The sequence below is a fragment of the Zosterops lateralis genome (assembly GCF_965231275.1).
Source record: "Zosterops lateralis genome assembly, chromosome: 12".
Classification (NCBI taxonomy): domain Eukaryota; kingdom Metazoa; phylum Chordata; class Aves; order Passeriformes; family Zosteropidae; genus Zosterops; species Zosterops lateralis.
In genome coordinates, this window is record NC_139772.1 from 3,399,657 (window position 1) to 3,427,367 (window position 27,711).

A 27,711-nucleotide genomic window follows, 5' to 3' on the forward strand; every position below is an offset into this window, starting at 1 on the left:
ATATCAGATTAATCAACAGCACTTTTGCAAAGCTGACTTGTTCAGAGCTGGGTCTTGTGAACCATCCCAGCCAACAGGTATGACACAGAACATGTGCCAAAAATGTCACGTCTAAAAAGGACATTTTAGACAACAGAACCACAGAATCACCAGGTTGGAAGAGATCCCTAAGATCATTTAGTCCAACCCAGCCCTGACACCTCAACTAAACCACTGAGTGCCACATCCAGTCTTTATTTAAACACATCCAGGGGTGTGAGTCCACTATCATTCTTTCGATAAATTTTTTTTCCCTAATATCCACCTTATATTTCCCTTGAGCTTTAATCACTCCCTTGCCAAAGCCCCCCCGGGTGTGTGTTTAAGGGACCTCAGAGGGGCAGCAGCTCATGTGGGGACTGTCTCCAACACGATGTGTGTCAAACATCACATTAATGCAGCATTATCATCTCTGGCTCGTCCTTCTTGAATTCCACCCTGCCTTTTTCAGACCAATTTTTTACACCAATTAGTGTAAAACTAATAAGCAGCATTTTTTTATTTCATCATCCAGGTAATTAAAACATTGAACTGAACCAGATCAAGGACAAACTTAAGGAGCACCGTTTAACAGCTCTTTATTTTGACAGCTCACCAGTAAGTGGTACACTGAGAAAATGAAGTCACACACACTGGTTCTTGTGCTGCAGGTTCATGCTTTGAGAACAGCTTCACACAAGTCAAGAGATGACATTTCCATCCTCCCCAAAGTAAGAGGTGGAAGAGCTGATGGGGCACTTCAGGTGACACTACATGGGATGAAAATGTCCCACTGCTGTGACTGGATTTGTGGTGGGAGAACAGCAGGGCCATCACAGCTCACAGGTATTACCTGGAGATCTCCTCTGCTTCCTGCACTCCAGACACGCAGCTCTACCTCCAGAAAAGCAGAAATGCTCTTCTTCCTTTCTGAACTTCCCTCACTCCCCACCCCACCCCATTCCCTTCATGCCCTTTCATTGTTCAGCAGTTTATTACATTAATTATCCTTGGAAAATTCAGCTACAGGAAACGGAGTCACATTAACAATGGTTTGTAAACTGTGACAAAAGGATTTCCCCATCTACAGCTCAAGTGTTCGCTTCCTTTATGTTGAGAGGGCAGGATGGAAGCATGACTGAAATGTTTGAATGGAAATGTCTGGAGGAAATACATGGAAATTGACCCAGAGGAAAATTACTTTTCAAGTCTGGAGATGAAGACAATGGGACAAAACTCTTCCCCCTATGAAGGAAAATGTTTCATCATTCTCTACCAAGAGCTACAGAGAATAAGAGCCCACAATACTCTGTGAGTATGTAATGAACTCCAACACACAAAGACAACTGTTCCCACTCTGTGGTTCTCTCTGTCACTAATTAATTCATTATTGATGCACTTCTCAGACCTCACACACAGCCTTCCTTCCCTGTCAGCACAGCCCTGAGGGTCAGCACTGCTCCACCTGGCCAAAAATAATAACAATTCCTGTGCTTCTGAAGGCTCCCAAGGCTGAGAAGCCCACCTTACAACCCAGTTCTCAGCATCCACCCCTTAAAAAAAAGCCACCAAAGCTGAGATACAGGGCTGGAAAATTCATTGTCAACATCCCACCACTACTGTCAGCTAGTCCAGCTCTGAAAGATGACAAGTAGAAAGTGGAATCATTAATTTATGTCTAAAAATTGACTTAATAGCCACATACATGGAGAGAAGGCTACTGAATACAATTTTCAGTTTGTAAATTAGCAAGGCAAGTGAATGATAAATATCTGTATCGTTGTATTTCGAATTCACACAAAGAGATGGAGCTTTCAAATGTTATTTCTAAAACAAGTTTAAAGTAGATCTTACCTCAACAGAGCATCGTGGAGTCACAAAGAACTGATTAAATTCATCAGGGCTGAACTCCCCAAAAATATACTAAAAATAAAAGAGAAGGATCTTTGTTAAAAACTATTTATATTCAATACAATTAATAAATTCCTATTAAAATCCATTAGGATACTAGAATTCAAAAAGACCCATGTTCTGAAAGTCAGAAACTCTACTTTGCATCCCAACTCCCATTTTGGTTCCTTCCTACATCTTTAGCAAAGAATTTTAAGCTCTGAAACTGTAAACAAAATATTTTCCTTCAAATTCCCATTGGAGGTGATCACAAACTGCTCCTCGTCCTGTGAGCAGTTTAAAACCACCACGGTGTGGGGTGAGGAGCTGCCTCAGTTCATACAACCCCCAGGCAAAGGCTGGTTTGCCTTCTAAACCCACCCCTCACAAAAGGAAAAAAAAAACCCAAGAATTATTTATCCAGAGTTCTGCTAAACTGAGGAGTTACACAAGACTAAGTGAACCTGAGGGCACAAAGAACTGAAACTGCTCAGGTGTAGGAAAATACACAAAAATCATAATTTCTGTTATTCCTGTGCCTGAAACTCGCCATAACAAACCTAAGATAAAACATCTTTCCCCTACATTATCTTACAGCAGCTTTTCAGATATTTTGCATCTGGATACTCTCTGAAAAAAAAGTACCTAACAAGAGAGCAAAGAAAATTGCACTAAAATGAGAAATTTAATTTACAGAAAACAAAAAGCTTCCCAATAAAAAGGCCTGAGCTGCTGGCATTTCACAGCACCTGGAAGTTTCTATAAACTTCCAGCTCCAGCTGTAACTGAATAGCACCCAAACATTCAGGCCAGAGATATTAGGACAGAAAGAAGTTAAACAAGTTGCTGAATAAAGTGACAAAATAGACAAAGAGGACTGAAAAACACCACTCTTGGCATGTGGATAAAAGCAGGTCAGCCTGGCCCAGCACACCACAGCCCCCACTCCCATTTATCTCCTCCCAGGGTCATTCTGGACAATTCTTTGCTCTCCTCCACCCTCCCACCAGAAAAGCTTTCCCAGCAGTGTGAGCCTTGCTCCTGGTAAATCCTCAGCTTGGCTGCATCGAGACACAACAAACTAAGAGTGGGAGCTGAGCCAGAGAAAAGAATTCCTAAAATCTGGGAAATCATCTCTTCTGAAGTGCAGGCTGCTGCCACACACAATAATCCAATCACTGCATTGTTGTCCAGACTTTAGGTGGTTTATTCCAATGGAACTTGCTGTTTACACGACTCACAGCCATCTACATTCATAAATTTCAAAGCCAAATTCCACAGCAATTACAGACCATCCTTTTCTTACACAGAAAGTGATTTATTCACACATCACTTTTACGTGTGGCAGTGTGTGCCCATTTTAATGGCCTCCAGGGTTTTTAAAAAACTAGTAATGTCATCTGGTTTAAACTACAAACAACTCCAACAGTCAAAACAAACGGGAACATCTGTGATTCAAAGGGTGAAGAACAGTTAAACATTTAATGCTTCAAAAACTCTTCCCTCAGCCAAGTGCTGCCCACCAAGGGAGAATCCAACACCCAAAGCCAACAGATCCCTAAACTGTACCCAGTTCCTGGCACAGGACTCAGCCTTGGTTTATATTTTCAATATAATCAAGGCATTTTTATGCAACAACATATGAACTGGAATTTGTCATTTTCCAAAAGCAAAACTAAGAAAATCACTTGCTGACTCATCACTAAAATTATGTTTTAGGAGGTATTTTTGATGCTGTGGTACAACAGAACTAAACAATCATCTCAAGTGTAGTCTATTAAAAGTTATACAAATCCAACCCTAATTTCTCCATGTAATAATATAATACAGTAATTTCATTAACCAACATTTTTAAGCAAAGTATCACAGGCCTGGTACTTCTTTCTGAGCCTCTCTTTTAATGAGGAAACACAACAGAAAAACTGAACAAAGTGATCATTAATACTGTATTAATGAACCATTTTAAGGGTGTATTCATACAGAGAAATTTGTGTCTGTGCAACTCCTCCTGCATAATTTAAAACAAGACTTGAAATATTTACCAACATCTCATCCTAGTCAGACTAAAGCTCAGAAAAAACCCATCCCATTTGGGCTTGAAATTAACAAAATTTGATCTGATTTGTTTTTATTTACCAATACTTTACACCGGCATTAAGTCACCAGTTAAAAGATCCCCATGAAAACGGAGGGAAATAATGTTTCAAAATAAACTTCAGGCCACAGGACTGATGACATTAAACCTGCCCAGTTTAACCAAACTCCTCAGCCTCATCCCTCCAGAAATAACTTCTGCAAGCTGGACAGAATTTTCTACCCTTTTCGAGCCACAACTACACACTTGAGTGAAAAAGAACTGTGATATCACATCCCTTGGTAAATATAACAATCTCTACCAAAAAAAGGATTCAGAGGTGGGGAAAAAACAAGGATTTTAAGCAATTTGAAAGACAATGTAACTCCCTGCCTGCTGTCCATCCATCCATCCATCCATCCATCCATCCATCCATCCATCCATCCATCCCTCCATCCCTCCATCCCAAGGAATCAGTGGCCTGGCACTCTACAAGTTACCTGTGTAAGGAAATCTTGTTTAGCTCTAAACAGCATCAGCACAGCTGCAGTATTTACCCTGCACCATTAATTCAAATTTAGAAGGTTTTCCTGCATATTAAATGTCCAAACAGTAAGAAATTTTAAGCAAGAGCAGACTAAGATCTTACAAAAGGTAGTACACCCTTACAAGAATAACCCCATTATCAGCATGAGCTTTTGGGGTCCTGGCTTGTTTGAACTCCCAAAATTACTCCACCTAACCTCAAAATTCTCAAAGTTGCCTCCTTTCCCAAACTGCCAAATAAAATCTAACGCTTGGAACATCAAACATGTAATTAAATTACTTACACAACTTACCAAGCTACTCACTATCAGCATTAATTTCTCCCCCACTCTATAAATAACATTTTAACACATGGCAGAGATACATCAGCACGTGTTAAAGCTCCAAACTTGTTTCAGATGATTTCAATTCCAATTTTAGTATTTCCAAGTGTGTAAGAAACACACAGCCATTACAACTCCATCAAAGTGATGCCTCTAATGCCCAGCTAACCTGCCCCAGGCTGTGTCAATCTCTGATCCTGCACGTCACAGCCCTTCAAGGTCCCAATCAGGGATAACAGACAAGCTCCAAGGAAAAGTGGGAGTCAGACACAGACAGCTCAGGGTCAGCCCTGGAGCAGGTGAGAGATTGTGCTGTGCTGGAGATAAGCTGCTTGTCCTGCTCCATCACTGCTGTGCCAAGGCAGCCACAGCCTCTCACCTGCACCAGCAACTGCAGAGCCCCGAGTGAAGGTCGGGCACTGCACGTGAGCACAGAGCTCACCTGGCCCAGGCACCCACAGCCAGGCCTGTTCCCACCAATAACACACAAACTCAGGGGGTCTGGCAACATGCAAAGCCAAAATATTAAAAAGTATTACCTATGAAAAGTTGATATTTAATTAATAGCTCTACACAAGTTTCATTTTAAGATAAAATAAAAAATAAAATCAAGATTTCGCCAACACTGTTTAACATTCATTTGCTGATTGAATGATTGATTTTGATTTACAGCCTCAGACAAAAATGCAGCTGCTTGAAAAGCACATAAACAGCAGTCAGTGGTGTCAGTGTTCACTCACAGGAGAGCACAGATAAAGCCCAGGAGATCCAGTCTCACACCAAGACTAAGTGTGGAAGAAAATCTAAAGAGAACACTGGGAGAAAGTTCTGAAAATGTCCAAACATAACGATACCCCCAGACTTACTTTTAAAGATACCTAATCCCTAAGCAGCTTAATTCAGTCCCATCTGCCCTCGCTCTCCTGCTCAAACCCTCTCCACAAGCTCTCTGAGAGCTCTGTCTGTCTGTCCTGGCTCCTGGGAAGGAATGCTCTGGTGATTTTGGGAGCACAAATTTCCTCCCTGGATGATTTAACTCTGCAGAGCCACCCCTGACCCTGCACTGAGTGTGCTCAAGGGTCCCCTGATGCCTGGGGAGCTTCATCTTTCACACATTAAAAGTAGTATCAGAACAGTATCAAACAGATCCCAATGACCTTCCACTTGCAACTGTATTAAAAAGCAGATGGGAAATAATAACCTCCTCTGGGGGGAGGCAGGGTGTGTGGGAAGAATGAGGCTTTGTGGAATTCTTGGGAAGAGGGGACACACAGGACAGCTCTACCTCTGCCACCTTTCCACTTCCTCATCAGGGCTACCAAACTTCTCCTCTGGGATGGAAAAACACCCCCAAACCCAAAACACACTGATGGATTTATTCCATTCTGCAAATCTCAGCAGTAACCCAACCTGGCAATTTACCAGAGATGTACAGTGTTAACAAACATGCTAAAACTACCATGATTTAACTAATGTCAGCAAACATAATAAAATGTTTTGCTTACACTGCACAATCAAGTATTTATGTATTTTCTATTCAGTATCTTCCATATTGAGGTTCCATGACCAATCCCTTTAAAGAGACAATTATTCACAAGGGCTGCTTTTCACCCTGGTTTTTAAACACTGGTTTCAACACACACAACTTCTGAACTTTTGGGAGTTTTCAAATGTAAAAATGTGTGTCTTCTTGCAGACGTCACATGTATGAGACCAAGAATGGAAATAAAACTAACAATGCTTAAATAAATCTTAAAAATGAGGTAGTTTTAGACAGGACATAACTAAAATCTTTCCCTTTGGATACTGACACTAACAACCAGTACATTAATTAAAGAAAAAACTGTAAAATGAAACATATTTCATGCAATTCTAAAATGGCATCTTTTCTCATGAAGCTGCTGGTGACATGAGTGTTCCAGTACTTCAGATTTAATTTATTTACCTTATTTCCACCTATTGAGATTTTGCAATAAAGTTTGGGCACTGAATGCAAAATACTGTCATACTCTTGGAACTACAAAAAAACCCCACACAACTAAATTCTTAAAAATAACCAGTTAAAAACCAGTTAAAACTGTAGTTCTGAACTGCTTCCTGTCCAACTGAAGAGAGGATAAAAAAAGAACTGCATCTTGACTTCCTTCTCAAAGTTAAAACTTTAAGACTATTACACAAATACTCTGCAGATGAGAATGTTCTTAAAAGTGTAGCATTTTTGAAATAGATTTTTTCTATAATACAAGTTAGGAATATTGAATGGATGAGACTATTAAAGCTGGAACAGTTTCCAGCTCACTCCTGAGCCTGTGTCACCAATTTCCATGTTCAGTCTGACACACTGCGAGGAATCAGGTTCCCTGTATTGAATCTCTGCCTCTCAACATTAATTCTCTTGAGAAAAATACTCATGTTAAACACCTTCCTTAGAGCAAATCCCAAATCCTGCTGATTGTCAGTTGCTGGTGCTTCCAGTCACAACAAAACTGGAATCAGTTTCTAACTTAATCTCTCCAATGTGATTACAGCAGCGCAACATCCAGGAGATTCTACAACACAAACATTTCATCAATAACATCCCCTTTACATCCTCTATCTGCAGCTAGATTTTAACATAAATTACACAAAATGAATTAACCAAACAAATCTATCCATGAAAATTTGTTTTCTACCACTCAGGGACGAAAATAAAAGTACTTATATATTTGTGTAATAACTCTGATCACCAAGCAGCACCTTAACTATGCAGATAAAAGCAGCAGCAACACAACTAATTCTAAGGAGGGGGGGGAAAAGACCCCAAAGGGTTAAAATACCTGACCTGCAAGCTCTCCCATTGCTGACTGGTTTTTGCTGTGGTCCCCCTCACCACTTTAAAAAACAAATGTTAATGTTACCCCACTGCCTGGAATGAAATCTCCACTGGTGTTCCTGTCTAGCAGCACGAACTCTGTCCTGGAGGAATAAAAGGAGGATGATGAGTACGTGTTCCACAGCTGCTTGTCCTAGAAAAATAGGTAGAAATAGCACTGCTGCTGCATCATCATCCTGGGATCACCTGTGCTACAAGAAAGCCAAGAAAATTAAGTGTCAACTTTGCCTTTCAGAATGCATTACTGTGCCTTTCATCTACCACCCAACAGCTTCAGATCTTCAGTCAAATCAGTTTGAGCTGCAAATACTCCCACTTCACCTGCTTTTCCATAAAAGAGTTAAAAACACAGCTTTTACAGCTGGATTACTCCTTGCCACCACTAAATGTCTAAGCAGAAGATCGAACAAGCCAAACCAGTTCACATTTAAAGAGAAATGATGAAATAGCTGATGTACACCTTAAGCTGTACATATATCTATTATATCTATAATTTTGCCCACTAAGTTACTCTTACAGAGTGGAATTACAGCACTGGGATAGGCTGGAGTAGAGCAGGAGAAGGAAGCATTCAGCCAGAAGTGTGTTTTCTGGCAAGGAAAAAAAGGGCACATGCATATGACTGCACTCGGGTTTTATTAGCAGAGAAAACACTCTCCCATTAGTCATCCCCCAGCAAACAAGGCATTGCTTCCTCACCCTTTACTTCTCTCCCAATTTCTCGAGGTTTATCAGGGGTTTTTTAATGGAAAATGTAGGAAAAAGCAGCTTTCCCACAGATTGTCCTTTCCTCTGAGCTGAAATCCATCAAGCCCTAGTGCCCCCATGATTATGTAACTGGAGACAAGGTTTTACAAACTAACAAAGCTCAAGAAACTTATTACTAAAATGCTCAAAAAAAGCACAGACAAAATTGTGAAACTGAGAAACAGGTTTGCTGTTTGGGCTTTTTTTAGGTTTTGAATTTGCAACCAGCATCCCATAACCAGGAGCTATGGAAACCACTGGCCATGTATTTACAGCTGCACCACAGCCTAAATAGTATTTTAGGCAAAACATATGTCAATTTACCCTCTTTAGGAAAAAAATAAATCCGACTTTTATAAACACAAACGTATGCAAATGAAGCCACACTTTAAGGTGGAACAGTTGAATATTAAAACTTTTAACAGCTGAAAATGCAACAAATCTCGAGCAAACTCTCAGTGAAGCTGCCAGTCCTTTATCATTATCCTGCAGCTCCAAACTAGAACATTAACACATCTCTATAGTGCCTGGAGAAAGATCAGAGCCAGGTAAATGTAGGTCACCTAAGCCCATGAGTCAGTGCAACTCTGCCTGCCCACCATTTAAGTTATCAAAGGCTCAAAAATATAGTACATGATCAAATCTTCTCTTTTTTTTTCACCCCAATTCAGGGTTTTTTTGGATGTTATTATAGAATTCTTAGGGCTGAAAAAAGTTACAGATTTTCTACGTGTTTAACATGAATTAATCTGACGGGTTTTATTCCTTCATGGGAAAAAATAATTAATTCTCATCCTCAAAAAGTCATGTTCTGGTCAGAGGAAACGCCAGATCTGTGGCTAGCAGGGAAGCACAGTTGTGACTGTCACATTACTGGAAGCAGAAGTTTCATGACCAAATGACCCCTAGAGCCTGATGGAATTAAGGGAGCACAACGTGGATCTCAGCAGTTTATCCTGAATATTGTAACTCAAATACTCACAAAAGCAGAGCAGGTTGTACTCTTTTTTATCAATTATATAACATACTTCAAATCAAAGCAACAAAGTAAACAATAACCATAGAAAACCCTGCTAAAAGACGAGCCAGTTTCTTACACCCAAACAAGTTGTGTTTATGTATGCTCCTCATTCTATTTCCAATAATGACCTGCCTGTTGGCACTCCTCTATTTCAAACAGCAGCTGCCACAAAGTGCATCCAGCCCGAGGAAGTTGTCTATAAAATGGTCACTGTAGTGAGCAGGGGGGAGAAAAAAGGGGGTGGAAGAATAAAAAGAATAAAAACCAACCCATCTCACACAGACACTGCTGCATTTCTGAGTGAGCTGTTCCAGAAAGACTCTTTATCTTCCCATGTCCAAGCAGAAAACCTCTGCTGCTCCACATTTCTGATTTTCCCCAGCTGATATTTTTCTGTTCCACAGAACAACAAAGAAAAAGCCCACCAAAACAGGCACGAGCTTATCCTGTAAATAATCACAGCATAAAGAGGGCAATGCAACTGTAGCATTTGTACCTGATCACAGAGCAATGGTCTCTGACAGGAGAACTGTATCCACATTTTATATACAACTTTTAATTTGCATCCTGTGGCACACCGTACGAGAAAATACCTTCCCTGCACCTTCCCAAGGTAGGAAGACACATGTTAGAAGCAAGAGCTGCAATGAAGAGCTGGCATTTGGGGACTAAGGCAGGAATACCTGGAAAGTGCATTCCAGGAGAGAGGGAGAATGAATTGTGAGAGGTGATTTCTTTGGAGAGCAAAATAAGGAATTTCTGACACCTTTCCACCAGCACTACAAACCCACAGAACATCTGCCTGTGATAAAGAGAAGTAGTAACATTTTCCTATCTGTTTTCTTGCTGTGTTAAATCTAAACACAAGCCAAACAAAAATACTTTCCTGTCATAATCTCTGAGCTGGCAGTCCTCACAAATATCAAATGAAAAATAAATACTTTCCAAACGAGGAGAATTGGTCCTTCCTCAGTTGTGAATTCAAGCATAGTGGTTGGTAAAACACCTCTGGCCAAGGCTCTATCTCTTCACACCCTCTAAAAGTTTGAGAACACCAGCTCCAGGCTGGTTGCTCACAACTCAGCAAACACATTTACTTCAAGCTCTGCAGGCTCCTCTTAACTGAACCAGTTATTGAGTCTATGTGCAAATTGGAAACTCTCCCTATAATGAAGAACAAAAATAATTAAGACTTGCATTATTCTGATTTACCACTGCCTGATAAGCTCTGAGGAGAGAGGAGTTGGAACATGAAGTTCCTCAAGAACACAGCCAGTTTAACTACTCTTTTATTACAGGTGGGGCAGGCAAAACAATCCCTCAGTAATTTTATCTAATACTTCCCAGCAGAAAACCCTTGGTGTCTGCCCTTTTGGTTTTTTCTCTGCCAAACTAAAATCATTGGGGCTGCAACCTTCAGTGCCAGACACCTTCAGTGGGATGAAGTTCTAAGAACATGGTGGTAAAATCAGTCCTGCGTTTGGAGAACTTTGCTTGGGCCACATTAATTAGTAAATTGCCTTGGAACACCTGAGAGCTGTCCACCCAAGTTCCAGGCACGCTCCATAAATCCACCTTTTCCCTTATACAATCTTTACAGAATCTTTATTTAGCAGATACTCCAGCAACTGAGATCCTGAAGGATTGTTCTCCACAAGCTCCTCTCAGTTCAAGGTGGAAAACCAGCACAAGCATCTTTCCTGCCATCCCCAGAGTCCACAGCATCCAGGAGCCAGCACATTCCTACCCTGGCCAGGCAGGATAGGAACAAGAACCAGAACAAAAACCGGCTTTCCTGGAATGGCTTCCAGCTCCAAAACTGCAGCCTGGCACTGCCCTGCCACAGCAAAGCCTTTCTTCTGTTCTTACTGTAGCTGAATTTACCTCACAGCCTGCTTTGATCCTTCAAATCCATGGTTTAAAGAAGTAAAACTAACAGATCTAGACTTGGATGAGGTTATTAAAAAAGGAAAAAAAAAAAGAAAAAAAGATGAAGTAGAGCTCTAGAAGCAAAAAGTACAAAAATATGAGTTTTAAGAAATGAAACAGATTAAACATGGGCACATTTTAAGTAGTTCAAAAATATTACAATTGGCTTGATGAGGCCAAAGATGAGGAACAAGAGTTAGATGAGGAGCTGACAGAGGATCTGAAGTTATTGGTAGAGACAGCAAAGGGGGAAAAAAAGAAATTTAGAACAGATTTTGTGCCTGCCAGACCACTATCCCTTCCAAAAGCTGAACTATCACCCAAAATTCTGCAGTCATGTAATCCTTTTGCTGTTGTGAGGAATCTCTTCAATTCAGTTCCAGCAGTTTGTACCTCACACTCCCTCTCCCGTGAGCTGCTCCACGTGCCTGGACAGTGAGTATCCTTTCCATGCAGGTGAAGGTGCCAAAACCAGCCAATATTCAATTCATATTATTTTAAATATGAAAATTACACCTAAAATTATGCTTCTAAAATGCAGCAATCAAAAGCAAAGCTGCACAAAAATTCAGATTGCTTGTGTCTTCATTAGATTCCCACTAGTTTGTGTATCTTTGATATTTTCTTTGCTTATTTCCACTACTCTCATCTTCACAGAGGACAAATATCTCAAAGGATCAATAGAGACCCATCCAAGAGAACAACTGCACCCTGGGCAGTGAGGAGATTGCTGTTCCTATTTGTCAAGCAAGCTGGAAAATACACTGGAACATAAAGAAAAGTGTGAAAAGAATGTACAGCCTCTGAATTACTGCAGCTAAACACTGTGGAAAACTAAAATCTCTCTCTAACAGCACCTCAGCAAACGAGTCACCCACACAACACTTTTCACAAGCAATTACTCAGGGCAGGATTTAGGGTGGCTAAGATTAGGTGAGGCAAAAATTAGCTATCTGGACTCCATCCTGGCAAGGAACACAGATTAGCACTTTTGGAAAGCAGCTAAGCCCACCTGCCCAGGACTCATATGCCTCTTTTGATGGTCTAACTTCACATCTCGACCCTAAATTAAGAGCTGAATGCTGAAAACATTTTGTTGGATTCACAATCTCATCTATTCTCCACAGGCTGAATGATCAGCAAAGGTGATTACTGTCAAATTGAGAAAAAATTATAAAGATGATTTTTTAAATTTATTTTTTCCACTGGTGGAAGGAGTGTCAAAGAAGTGAGGAACCAGTGTCAAGCAGAACATCCAAGTGGTTTGGAACAAGGAAGAATGAGACTTTCCCCTCTGCGAGTTGTGACCTGCCAAAAATGGGTTATCTCATAGAGAAATGGCCAAAAATAAACCAGAGAATATGTGAAAAACACAATGATTGGTGAATGACTCATGGGGATCACAGAAATGAAACACAACTACCACTACATAATAAAGTCTCCAATATTTTAAGTTCTTTATCAGTTGAAGCTTGAGAGTAATAGCTCTGCAGAGGTTCTTGCTGTGTTTTCTGGTGAAGAAACTCCAGCCCTTTCCAGGTGACACACACGGATGTGGAATGTCCTGTGAGGACACCATCCCATGTTCTGATTCCCAGGAAATTCTCAGCCACCCCCCTCCTCCATCAGCCCAACACGTGGCAGGTGGAAACTCGTGAGGATCAGGCAAAGCCTGTGACAGCAACTTTGTATTTTGAAGGGGTTTCCAAGTTAAACTGAAAATTGGGACACCACACATATGCCACCGCCTCCCGAGACAGTTTTAGAGCTTTAGTATCTGCAAAACAATTTTATGTAGATGCAACATAGCTGTTAAAACAAATGCACAGATTAATACACTGCTGCCACCAACAAACCCCAAACAGTAAGTATACTAAACACTCATATTTTCAAGTGACAGCATTAAAAAATGGTTATGAGTATGGGCAGTAGGTATATTGCAAGGAAAAAAAAGTTTTAAAATTGTCAAAGTTAAGTAGCTCATTTCAAGAGACTAACACTGATAATGCTGCTACTTTATGTTTTTCTTTGTACAAGATCTTCTGTCAGCATTCAGAATTCTTTTTGCACATATGAATGAACAGAATGCACAACACAGCACTCCAGATATTCCCCAACACATTTACAGTCTCAAAGATACCAAAATCCTTTTGCTTTCTGAAGGTAAAAAAGCAATTAAACCAGAATAGACTGATAGAGCCCCCTGTGCTCAGAGAGCAGCGCACACTCACAGCTGGTGCACTCTCCATGCAGGCAGAGCTGAGTCACCACTGCCTTGGCCACGGGAATATCACACCCAGCAGGAGCTCCCACAGCTCTGCACCGGCTCTTCATCCTCCTCAGGGCAGGACAGAGGCTGCAGCAGCTCTGTCTGCAGGGTCCCTGCTCTCACCCACAGCTCCAGCACCTCCTGCTCTCCTCTCTCTCCCCCAGCCATGGCTCTGGGGACCCCACACAAGGACTATCAGATTGTCATCTGCCCCACAATACAGACAAGGTTGAGCAACAGCCATGAAACCACAGGCTCAACCCTCGCACTTCTGCACACTCTGAACCTGCAAGACTTTCCACTTTCAAACGACACCAACTTAGGCAGTTTTTGGAAGAACATGCTTCTCCTGGGTCTGCACATCATCTCCTTTGGTCCCAAATCTAATTAAGAGATCTTGCAAATCATAATGACATTTGGTAAAACAATGAATTACTCACACAATTGTTCAAAGTGATTTGTTTTGCAAATAAGGCAGAAAACACAAATTGAACTAGAAAATACGAACTGATTTAAGTTTCACACTAGTGATGTCTGCCATTATCAGTATTGCTGGCTACTCAATTAACACATTGGATGTGCTGGACACTCAGACCTGACCAATGAGCAGCTGTTCACTAATTACAAGCTCTTTTTATTTCAAGCTGTAACAAAAGAAATAAATTTAGATCACACACACTTAAAAAAATCGGTTTGCAAAGCAAATAGCTAAAAAACACCTTTGCTCTTAGGTTATCTCTTTTCTAACTATAAAATCCATGAGGAATTTATATTAACTATGAAATCCCACTACCATGAAAATACACAGGCTACACAGCTCAGCTGGGCAGGAGAGACCCCTCTGACCCATCTGCAGCCCCTGGCACCCACCACTGCCAGCAGCACAAAGCAAAGGGGAAAAAACGTGCACAACTGCCCTTGCACACCACTGCAGGGCCCAACACCGATGAGAACTCAGGGAAATCTATTTCAAGGATGTGTTTACACCAAATCACAAAATCATATCAGCCTTAACGTGAAAATCCTTAGTGCCAAGTGTAATACACATTGATTGCCTTTATGCTCTCCAATTCAGGAATCTCAGCTGTGGCAACACCAAGGCAGCATCTGCTACTGGACTCACAGCAACAAGAGTGACCACCACAGCCCAGTGACCACCACCACAACCCACTGACCATCACAACCCAGTGACCACCACCACAGCCCAGTGACCACCACCACCCAGTGACCACCACCACAGCCCAGTGACCACCACCACCATCACAGCCCAGTGACCACCATCACAGCCCAGTGACCACCACCACCCAGTGACCACCACCACAGCCCAGTGACCACCACCACAGCCCAGTGACCACCACCACCCAGTGACCACCACCACAGCCCAGTGACCACCACCACCATCACAGCCCAGTGACCACCATCACAGCCCAGTGACCACCACCACCATCACAGCCCAGTGACCACCACCACCCAGTGACCACCACCACAGCCCAGTGACCACCACCACAGCCCAGTGACCACCACCACAGCCCAGTGACCACCACCACAGCCCAGTGACCACCACCACCATCACAGTCCAGCGACCACCACCACAGCCCAGCACTATGTCTGGACTATGGTGAAGTTCAAGAGACTTGAGACCATGAACCTGTTGACAGCAACAAACTCAACAGCTTTATTTCTTCTGCTCTGAAAACTGACTGCTCCTCTTTCACACTTCTGGTTCTGCTGCACTTATATTTTCTGCCACTTGCAATGCCAGGATGACAATTTCATGTATCTCATTCTTGCTTGCTCTGAAAGCACACTGACGGCATAAACTCTTTTTTTTGTTTTCTGTTGTTTCAAGTTCAGTTAGAGAATTCTCAGTATGTGTGATGCAACGTGGAAGCCTAAACTTCTTGTTAAGGGCAATGGTCTTAGCCCTCAGCTGAGAAGAAAGTACTGCCTAAGTAAGTGGAAATTGCCTCAATAAGTTATCTCTGACTTTTTTTCAACTTTGTATCAATTAACTATAGCACTCCACAGACATTTTCAAACAGTTGTGGTTTGGGTTTTGTACCCCAAAGGCAGCAGCAGAACAGAAAGTGAGCTTTTCCACGCTGTAAGGACATCAGAGGGCTATTTCTTACTTTCTTTGGTCAGCCAGCTATTATTAGAACCCATAAGATTTAATGGACAGACTAAGCAGACTGGAACTCAAGACAACTTGATTCTTTTTGCAATTCAGCTGTTACCTGTGCTGACAATGACTCTTTTTCCTTCTGCTTGACTTCCCTCTCCTTTTCACCCTATCTACTCATATTTAAAATGACAAGGCCACCTCACATGTCCCAACCTCACTTTGAACCCAATACCCTCCCTAAGCAACACGGTCCAAAACCTGAATTATCTGAATACAACTAATCTAATTGCCTGCCCCTACCATTAAACAAATTAATTGAACTTTTTTTCCCCAGCCTAATGCTTGCACCAAGAATTCAAGGGATTATCAGTATCTTACCTATTGGTAACAGGCTGCTTTAGTACCTATAAAGGCATCCAAACTCCAACAAGACAAAACACCTTCACACCAAAAGCCTTCACTTCTCTGGATGAACGATACACGACTTCTGTATTTTGAGTTACAGTGGCAAATCCATTGCCAGCCTGCAACATTTCACGGGGAAAAATGAGGCAGGAAATCTGAGAATCACCACAGCAGGCTCTAAATGCTGTATGAAAAAACATGCCCAGTGCACTGAGGGAATAACTCAGCTATTTCTGCTGGTCTGCTCAGTGGAGTTCAAACAAAATAAGAAGCCTTTCACACACAGAATGCTTTGAAGAAAACCCACTTTCTTGCATGTTTGTTTAAATGCATCTTTTCACACAACCTTTAGAGACATGCTCTTCTTTGCAGCTTCTTACAGATCGTGCATTTTTCTCCTCCACCTCAAAGCTGAGCCTCACTTGGGGTATTTACTTTTTTAACAAAGTAAAAAATCAGATCCCTTAAGTGTTTTTCCAGTTTGTGTTAACATCACCCTTGATGGCAGCTCATCTATATCCCTTTCTTTCCTACTATAATTCCAATGCAAATAACACACAGCTCTTCTTTTAAAGCTTCCATCCATGATATGAATTCACACACAGCACTACAAGCAGCGAATTCCCCAAAGTGCTCCTGAACATTTCTCTCCTACGGCACTGACATTGGTGACTCCCACAGAATCTCAACAATCCTTTCTTCATTTGAAGAACAGATGTTTTTTTCACAAGGTGTACAATTCAAAGGAGCCTTACACAAACACTTTGTAAGGGCTACTGTGAATTTAATCCTCCTCCTGCCTAACTACAGGTGAAGAAAAACAGACCTTGTGGCACACACTGAAAATCAATAAACTGTATGCTGTCAAACAAGGAGGAGAAGTTCTTACACATTATTTAAAATATCAAGAACATCTGGAAATAAATTAGGTATTAGAGAGTCAAATACAAAATGAAAAGACTAATGTACTTCAAAGTTTTACTCTATTAAAGCATTAATGAATATATTAACATGAGCACTAAAAGACAGAATCCTTTTAAGTGTTTTAAAAATAACCAACACAGCCCCATTATTGGAAATACTTAAAACACAGTTTAAATACCTGGGGTTACAATTTCATAAAACAAAACCAGGGTTCAGAACCCCAATTTTAAAATATCAGACTGTTCTATTATGGAATGTCTGAATATACAAACACACACACATGTACACACACACACACACACACACACACTTTTTTCACCATGAAGCATAACCCTTTGTTCCCTAATCCCCAGTTGTATGTTTAATGATCACACATAAAACACTTCCACCAGAAAGAAAAACCGCAGCTCCAGCATGTTTAATTCTTTGGAAATGAACATCTACATTGCTGAAATGGCATTAGAGTGACAAATGACTATAATCCAATGGCCCAAGGCCAGCAAGTTCTATTCTAACAGATCTGGCAGTTTTGTACGACACAGCATGTTGTGTGTCCATCACCAAAGAGAAACGAGACTGCTCAGTTTACCTATAAACAAAGCCCCACTTAACTCTACAAGTATTTTAACAGCCACATGAATGGAAAGACCAGTATGTCTGAGCAGCTGCCTACAGAAACTGGATTTATTAATAGGTAAATGGCTGGATCCATTCTAAGAAGTCTCCAGAGCAGTGCTATATAGTCTAGAATGCACAGAATAAATAGCAGTGATTCACAAAACCTGTGGGTTTTAGCCTATTTGCATGCTGCCATATAGTTCCAAATTTAAGTTCTATGTCAGTTTTCCCAGACTTCCTTTTTTAAGTCAACCAACCCACATTCACCCACTTTACTCTGTGTGGATTCACCATTCACGTTTTAGAAAGGCAAATGATCCCTCCTGGCTACCGAAACTCCCAGCTTCAGTCGCAGCCTCAATTCCCAAGATCAGGGAAGCCTGGAGTAACTCCTCACTCCACGGGCAAAAGATGAGCCCAGACCCTCCTGAGCGATGAAAAAGAAGTGGGGGGAGACAAATCCACCTTCTTCAGCCCTTTAAAACACAGGACAGCAACTGAGCAGCAGCAGCTGCAGCAAAATGGGGTGCTCACAAACCTCCCTCCAATTCTGACCCCCAGCAGCCCTTTCCCCTTTTATTTTGTGTTCAGGGTGTCCCCCATATCCCCAGTAGATTTCCCAAACCTGACAGAATCCAACTGCCCCATCCCCAAACACTTCCATCTCCCCGTGAGGACACTCCAGCCTCACACACACGTGCACAACAAACTCATCCAGCTGCACAACCACCATTTTTCGGACATTATTTTCGAGACATCGATTTCCTAATCACCACAAACATCAGGCAAGGCACTGCAAAGGCAGCACAGCACAAATGCCTGCAGACTGCTGCTTTTTTTTTTCTTTTTCTTTTTTTTTTTTGTCTTCTAGAAAAAGCCCTGGCTTAAGGAAACATCAAACCCCAGGCTGGCAGGGAGCAGCCCTCCAAGGCGGCCATACAAGAGGCAGTTTGCAGTGCAGTGTTTCAGGGAGTCAGGTTGCAATGCCATGTCCCGAGTTCCAGTTCTGCTGGTTGCCAGGCCAGACACAACCTGCGTGAGGATGAGCAGCCCCAAGAGCTTCTTCAGCTTTTTGTTTTTTTGTTCTCAGCTCAAAAGTCGCCCTGGTTTTTTCACTTCAGCTGGGTTTGGGGGCAACGTGGTGCGTTTAAAATGGCACCGAGTTCATCTGACACCACAGCAATGGTGAGAGAACAAAACAAGCATAAATGATTCATTCTGCTATGGTATCCTTTCTTCTGCTTAACTTGTTTTCACAGGATTTACAAATGATGCCTCTGTATTAATTCTTTCTATGAAAAACAATAGAAAAAGTGGCTAAAACAACTGTTTGAACAGTTCCTACAGAGTTTTATCCTTTGCAAACAGGGAAATAGTTTTTGAGCTGTCTTTTTTTTTTTTTTTTTTTTAAGAGATTTTTAGATGCCCTTGATGATGACAAGTGGTTTTAACTAGATCAGCTTAACATCTTTAGTGTTGTGGAGTGATACAGCACGTTTACTTCTACCTCACCTTAAAAAAAAAAAAGGAGAGATTGTGAATACAGTCAGCACACACCCAGCAGACTGACAGCACCACTCAGGAGATGATTATGAAATAGTGACATGGAATTAGAGGCACAAACCACCAGCAAGATCTAAAACTGTGCAGCCAAACACTTGTGTGCTGGCTGAGCTGGCCACCCAAAATCAATGTCCCCTGGGAAATATTGGATATGATGGTGTTTCGGGATTCATTTGTCACAATGTGCAAAGTGACTGGTGAAATATTTCTGCCCACTGTGCCATGAGTCCATCCATTGGCAGGAACCTGACTCTGCATTTTAGCTGGAGGAGCAGCAGGATTTTCGTGAAGATGTTTTTTTTTCCCCTGTGTGACAAAAAAATTCCTCAATCATGGCAGACCCAAATTAGAGATATGGAAAAAGAACAACTATTGTTTACTTCTGCATCATGACATGAAAATAATGATTCAATAATCTTATTTATCATGCACTCAAAACGGGCAACTTTTATCAAAATTTTATTTTTCTACTGATCTGTAACACCACCGTCCTAAAACAAAATTAAACACCTACATCTAAAACTGCATCCCTGGACTTATCTTGAGGCTTTTCATCCCAAAGGGTCCAAAACAGGGTTACCTTAATTCAGCACCACAGCACTGCTCTGGAAGATGTATCACATAAATCCCAGACAGCATCTCAATAAACTCCTTAAATTTCAGAAAAAGAAACCCCAAATAGGTTTGTTTAATAACATGAACAAAGCAGTAGCTAAACAAGATCTTACAAAAGTGCTTCCTAAATATATATGTTCCACATTATATACAAACTATGTAATACAAATAATACGTTATAACTTAAGCAGCAACCTCACAAGACCAAACAATCCACCTTTACCTACAGAGGGGGATGATTTTAAATAGTCTGTGCTCAAGTTGCTACTAAAGATGAATTTACGGCCCAGTTTTAATTTCAGAGCACTTTACCATAAACTAAATCATCAGCATAACTTTTTTATGTTTTAAAGTACACCAACATAATTATGTACAGACCAAAACACGTCCTTAACTCCTCCAAATCGTGAAAAAAGCTGCGTTTTAAACCCCAAACGTATCAAACTGACCACATGCACTGCTGAGGGGGGAGAAAGCAGGGAGTGAAACAACTCTTGAGTTGGACACTGAATCTTTCTGATGTATTTGCTTTCCAAAACTCATTCAGTGGGACAGTAAAAAGAAGTCGAAGAATAAGTGAGTTTTCTTCACTTTGAAATGACACAACCCACCTTGAACGATACAAAACTTTAAATTTAAATTAGTCTTAAATTTGAAACAAACTCCAGACACTGCAGCTGCCTTAAGAACACCCCCATTAACAAGAGCACTCACGTTTTTTTTTCTCGAACATAAATAAATCAACCTGGACAAGAAATGTCGGTACAGTTTTCACCGATTATAAACTTTTTTTTTAATGGAAAAATCAGTGTCAGTGCCACCAGTGCAGAACTTCATTTAATGTGTAACTTAACTTCATTCAGAAAAAAAAAATATAAAACTCACAGAACTCATAATAAAGCATCGCCCTGTTCGAAATGATTTAAATTTTATGAAATGTGCTTTCTATGAGAGGAGACACGGATCCTTAACAAAACCACGTTTAACGCCACCACAGTTTTCTAAACTTTATTATTTGCCAAACAACAAACTCGCTCCAACTCCTGCAAAATAAAACACTTCAGTGCTCCACACGCTTTTTCCCTGACATTCCTGCTTTCAACCTGTTTGGGGAGAAAAACCTTAAGGGAAAGAAACAGCGAAACGAACCCATCCAATCACCCGGCTCTAAGCACACACTGGATTAGCCCAGGAACCGAGCTGTAAACTTCCAGCGAAAAAACCACCACGACTGCAGTTTTGCTTTTTTTTTTTTTTTTTTTTTTTTTTTTTTTTTCTTCCACTCGGTGCACAAATCTCCCCGGCTGGTTCAGCCAGTGGGATACAGGGAATCCGCACACGCATCCCCCGTGCACGGCGATCTTGCAACACTCAGCCCTTTGCACCCCGATGCGCCGCGGTTTTATCGAGTGTTTGGGCGGGGGGGAGGGGGGAGGATTAGTTTACAAATCTCCTTATTCCCTTCTCGTTATAGAATCGTTTCTGTCTCTCCTCCTCACCTTTCCAAAAATTAAAAAAAAAAAAATAGGAGTGGGAGCGATGGGCTCTGTCCGAGCCGCCCTGGGGCGGGGGCTCAGCACCGGCACCCCCCGCCCCGGGCCCCGGCGTGGTGACACCGACACCGGCTCGGGGCCGGCCCCCCGCTCTCCGGACCCCTCCGGGATGGGAATTCCGCTCCGGGAGCGCCGGATCCTCCATCCCGGCAGGCAGCGAGGCCGCCCCACCGCCCTCAGCACATTCAATGAACGTGCACAATCACCCTGGGCCTACTCCCGGCCACCACGCTCCAACCCCCCCCTCCCTCTCCACCCCGGGGCCCGCCCGCCGCCAGGAGCTCGCTGGGGTCTCGGGTGGCGGTGCCGCGGGGATGCCCGAGGGCCCGGACGGTACCTGAGCGCCGTGCAGGGCCATGGCGCCCCGCGTTCCGGGGGGAGCTCGGCGGTCCCGGCCCCTCACGCCGCCGCCCCCGCCGCCGCCATCTTCTCCCTCGCACGCACCAGCCGGGCCGGGCGGGCGGGCGCGCGCCGAACCGCGCATGCGCCGTCCCCGCCCGCCCGCTGCGCGCGCACGGGGCGGGAGCTGAGGGCGCCCAGGGGAAAAGGGCGGGAGGCGGTGCCGCCTCCCTGAGGGGAGAGCGACGGACACGGGCGGGAAAGGCGGGCGGGGAGCCCCGAAAAAAGCTTCTCCTGAACGCCCCGGCGGGCAGTCTCGCCTGTGAGAGGCTGAGGGAGCGGGGCGGGTTTAGGCTGAGAGGGGATCGCGTTGATGGGTGTAAAATAATCGCCAGGGCGGGCGCCGAAAGGAGCGCGGAGTCGTGGGATGGGTTGGGTTGGGTTGGAAGGGAGCTTGAAGATCATCCAGTTCCACCCCTTGCCATGGCCAGAGACACCTTCCACTATCCCAGGTTGCTCCAAGCCTGGCCTTGGACACTTCCAGGGGTGGAGCAGCCACAGCTTCTCTGGGCACCTGTGCCGGGATGTGCCAGACCTTTTTCTGTGCTCCTCAACAACAGGGCAAGCGGCAATGGTCATAAACTAAACCATGAGAAGTTTCAGCTCAGCGTGAGGAATAATTTCTGCTTTTCGTTGAAGGTGGCAGAGCTCTGGAACAGCTGCCCAAGGAGGGTGTGGAGTCTTCTGAGGGAGATGTTCTGACCCCACCTGGCCACATCCCTGTGCCAACCCGCTCTGGGTGTCCCTACCTTGGACTGTGTCATCTCCAGAGATCCTTTCCAAACCAAATAATTCCGTGATTCCTCGATTAAATTGGAAAAGCCTTCCAAGACCATCAAGTCAAACCTGTGAGCAATCCCTACCTTGTCAGCCAGCCCAGAGCACCGAGCGCCACATCCTTGGACACCTCCAGGGACGGTGATTCCACCACCTCCCCGGACAGTCCATTCCAATGTTTAATCACCCTTTCTGTGAAGAAATCCCTCCTAATGTCCTAATCCCATCTGTAACAGGGTCACTCTGGCAGGTGACAGGTAAGGCTGTATGTCCAGACAATGCCAGGGCGAAGCTGTCCCAACTCTGTCCCAAATAATCAAAGTGGGAATGGGTTCAGGGTCTGTATCTAGGAATAAATAAATAAATAAATAAATAAATAAATAAATAAAGGAATGACTAAGCCAATCTCATGATTTTGAGAGGATTGAGTCATAACAATACTGAAACTCCCAGGCAAGAAGCCATCAAATTAATCGCTGATTTACTCCATCATTTATTTATTTATTTTTCTTAAAACAAACGATCGAATTCCTGCAAAAGTCCACTTCGGCTGGGAAGCGAGTGATAAAGACAACTTTATATCGGTGAGAAATGTGAAGAGAACAAAAAGGAAGAGGCCACGACGCAAGAATTTTGTATCTCTGGCTGTTCACAAAAAGTGGGGAGAAGATTCCTCCCGGTCTCCAGGACAAGGACACGTCCCTCCTGTTTTGTGAAGTGCAACACTTACTTGTGCTGATGACAGTAAATGATTTTTGTCTATCAGCCTTTACCCTTCCAGCTGACACACCCAGCTGCCTCTCCCTCGCTTTTGTGTCTCGCAAGTGTTGCTGTGGTGTCCCGAGGCAGAGAACCAGCAGTGAAAATGGCTGGTTAATATTAAAAAGGAGAAACAAAAAAGGGAGACAAATGTTCAGGCTTTTTGCATACAGCATTTCAAACGTCTGAAAGCCCCTCTCCCCTCGGGAGTCTAATTTACAAGGTAAATAATGGAGTGAAAACCCTTACGTAGCTCGTCTGGTTGAAGGCAAAATTCCCTTCTGCCCACAATGCTGCCTAAGTAAACTGACTGTTTCAAAATACAAATGAGCGCAGTGTCTTCAGCCTGGAAAGCAGAAAATTCAATTCCAAAACTGTTAAAACCCAGAGCTGAGGGTGAAAACTGAGAAAGGATGTCAGTGCCTCATTCAGCAACATTTTAAACACGATAATTTTATCCCATCTCAGTATGGTTTAATTATAAAGTCTGTTAACATTTTACCATGATATTTCCTAATATTTTTTTGTAATACTATGCTTTGATGAAACTTACCTGCTGCAAAGTTTCCACCTCGGTTCTGTTTTTTTTTTTTTTAATTTTACCGGGTTTAGTGGCCTGTTATTTCATCACTACTTTCATTGCATAAATCAGTTGTACTTTCTTACATCCTTTATGCCAGTGGCTGTGAATTATCCCTCCAAACCAACAAGTTGCTTTTCCAAATAAAAAAAAAAAAATAACCAGTGTCGCATTTTTCTTTCTGCGTATCCACATTCTTAAGAATCATGGAGTAATGTTCCTAGCAACGTGTGAATTTATCAAAAAACAAATGAGGTCCGCGGCTGTGGAAATAAAGGATTGTCTGACAGCAGCCCGGGAGCTGGATAAACCACTCCCAGGGTATCTGGCTCCAGGTGCTGCTGTAATTGCTCTTATCCTGCTGGAAATGCAAAGCGCTGGGGACTCCGTGGGATTTCACAAGGTCATGAGATCTGTGCTCATGACAGTGCCCAGGAGATGTGTCCACATGACTTCTGAGGGTGACTTTTGGGGACTTGGAGCACTCCCCAAACATGCTCACTTCTTCAGGGACAGAGGGAATGCTGTAGCACTTCAGGAGGTTTAGTGCTGTCCTTGCAGAGCTTCCTCCTGGTGCCAAGAGCTTCAGAGGAGGTCCCAGGACTTTATTTTCAGAGATGGAGAACCTTTATCCCAACAGTTTCTAGGCCCAATAAGGGCTTTGCCTACATAAAGTATTTGGAGGCAGCAGTTGCCTTCCCTTGGCTGTATCTCAGGGAGGGTCATATTAAAAACAGGATATTTAAGTTTTCAGTAGAGAACCAGACAGCTCTAGGTCAGCATCAGAGATTGTAGAATTATAAACCTTGGTAATATTTTTTGAACTTTCTGAGCCCTACATGTCCCAAGGCCAGCAGCAGGCACTGGGAGTGGGCAAAGGGAACCTGAGAGCAGAAGGCAGGAATGGTTCTGCAGGTGGAAGACTAGCAAGGGACATAAACAGCAGCTATTTAATTCCAAAATTGCTTAATGCAAACCTGACTTCAAATTCCATATCCCTAAATTTGCTGGACATTTGTAAAAAAATGCTGATGTAAAAAGCTTAAGCATGGACTGGTTCAAGGGTTCAAGCAGAAACACATTTGAAGCCTTTAGTAGATCACGTAGATGCTTGACTCAGTGTTTCAATTATCTGTGCAGAACTTCTGGCTAATTAATTGTGACTTATTCATCCTTATCTTAAGTATATGTCTTCCCTCTTCTCATTCAATCATCTCTTTCAGTTCTGGAGTGTCAAAAGAACCACCATGTTGCCATCTCACTTTGCCTTCATGTTCTGCCACTGAACCCAACACTGTAAAAACAAAGGTAATATCTTTTCCCAAAGCTACTCCGAGTTCCAGGAGGAACTAAAAAAATGTGTGTAGCAGCAACAGCCCCGTGACTGGGCTGTGTCCTCCCTGTGTGGAGTTACCAGCAAGGAGGAGGAAGCTGTGAGTGGCTGAGCTGTGCTCTGGCTCTCACAGTGTGGTGACAGAACCTCTCCATCTGCCCTGACCTGATCCCTGAGACACCCCAAAGCCATAAGTTCATGAAGGAATAATTAGCATTTCGCTCATTATTGCATTCAGGAGAACTGAAATAGCTCAAGAAGCTGAAATAAAATAGTATTTAAAGTCTGTCACGCCAGCTTTTTTTTTCTGTCTTACTGGTCAGAGCTTTGCTGAGACATACCAGCAAGGGAAGAATCACAATTCAAATCTGGGCTTGTTTTCTGCAAGTTAAATTGCTCTCAGAAAGAGTACTGAAGGTTAAATTATTTCTTTACATTCCCTAGACACACAACCCCTTTTTTTGCTGTCACGCAAGAATCCAGAATCCTAAACAGCTCCCAGAGAATCAGCAGTCTTTGGAAGAAACCACTGCAAGCAGCCTGATCTCTCACATAGAAAGACACCAGCACATTTTTCTCAATTTAAAATTTCGACTCGAGAACAAAAATATTTCCATCTTCTTTCTCCAGCCTTCAAAACAACTGCATCTCACACCAGGCTGCAGTTTTTCCTGAGGGTACCTCGAGGGATTTGTTATCTAACGTCAGTTACAGGCAGCAGCTCCTTGACACGCCAATGCCATGATGCAGGCATGGAAGTGTGGGAAGAGCAAACCTGAGGGTTTTGGTAGCCGCTTTGTTTCAGGTAAAACAAGCTTTCCCCAGAATTTGGCAATGGAAGCCTTTTTAAAAATGAGGTAGAGCAGTAGTTATTTTTCCCTGGGGCAGGAAGAAAGAGCTTGTGCTTCCTGGCAAGAGTAAAATGCTTCACAGAGCTGAGGGATGAAGGCAGTGGGATGTGCAGGTTCAGGAGCCAGGCTGAACCAAGAGAATACACCTTTTCTCTATCAATCCTAGTTCCTTACCAGGAGGACAGTCCAGACCTCAAAAGCCAGAGCAGAAATCCACTCGTGTCACACAATTTCTCTCTTTCCTTTTTCAGAAATTCCAGCACACCAATTCCCCAAAGCCGTGCAGCGCTGGGGAGCGTGGGTGGTCTCCAAACTCCCTGTGCTGTCTGATGACACTTCCCAAGGGATGGCCAGCCCCCTCTGGATCCACAACACCCCAAATCGAGGGGTGATCAGCCACATCTGGATCCACAACATCCCAAATCGAGAGGTGATCAGCCATGCCTGGGTACAAAACATCCCAAATCGAAGGGTGATCAGCCATGCCTGGATACACAACATCCCAAATTGAGGGATGATCAGCCACATCTGGATATAAAACATCCCAAATCAAGGGTTGATCAGCTACATCTGGATGTAAAACATCCCAAATCAAGGGTTGATCAGCTACATCTGGATCCACAACATCCCAAATCAAGGGGATATCAGCCACATCTGGATACAAAACATCCCAAATCCAGGGGCACTCTGCCAGACCATGCCTTTAGAAGTGCTCCCTGCCACGGGCTTGGAGGTGCAAATGGAGATTCCTTGATCCTTTAGTAATGTAAAAATCTTCTGGCAACAACAGGTACAGTGACACAGGAGATCACTCACTCCCAGCCTCTGGCTTTGGTATTTTCCCCAGAACACAAACCAGGGGAAACAAGGCTTGCTTTGATGAGCACTGAAACTGGCTTTTGTTCATGCAATGAAGTTTAACGTTAAGAAAGTGTAAATTGTTTTACCTACACACCATTAAATACTGTCTGTGAAACCACCCTACAAACTGGATTGGATCTTTCATCAGACCTGCAAAAATGAGAAAAGGAATTTCATAGAATCACAGAATGGTTTGGCTTGAAGAGACCTTAAAACTCATCTTATTTCACCCCCTGCCATGACAAGGACACCTTCCACTATCCCAGGCTGCTCCAAGTCCTGTCCAGCCTGGTCTTGGACACTTCCAGGGATCGAGGGGCAGCCACAGCTTCTCTGGGCACCCTGTGCCAGGGCCTCAGCATCCTCAAAGGGAAGAACTCCTTCCCAATATTCCATTTAACCCCACCCTCTGGCAGTGGGGAGCCATTCTCCCTTGTCTCTTCTGATTGACTGGAGCAGAAAAATGCAGAAAAGATGAATTATCTAAATAAGTTCTATTTCTACTTCATATTGTTAAATTTACCTTCCCCACTAAAATGTTTCCACCGTTATGAATTCCACTGAAAAATGATTACAGGATTATCTTTTTCCAATTAATCAAAAAAGAAAACCTCAGTGAAATCAATACACAAGACATCAGACTGTGATGAATAGAATAT

The 27,711-nt window shown here is 42.9% G+C and overlaps 1 protein-coding gene across 1 annotated transcript in view; it reads right to left on the reverse strand.

The window, feature by feature from the left end:
- The window catches only part of USP10 (ubiquitin specific peptidase 10), a 46,729-nt gene extending 24,791 nt beyond the window's left edge, over nt 1-21,938 (reverse strand). The window contains exons 1-2 of the mRNA XM_083870233.1: nt 21,830-21,938; nt 1,873-1,941 (exon numbers count right to left, since the gene is read on the reverse strand). Coding sequence (XP_083726359.1) covers nt 1,873-1,941; nt 21,830-21,850 — 90 coding nt within the window. The 5' untranslated portion in view covers nt 21,851-21,938. The remainder of the gene's footprint in view (nt 1-1,872; nt 1,942-21,829) is intronic.
- Between the last annotated feature and the right edge of the window lie 5,773 nt (nt 21,939-27,711).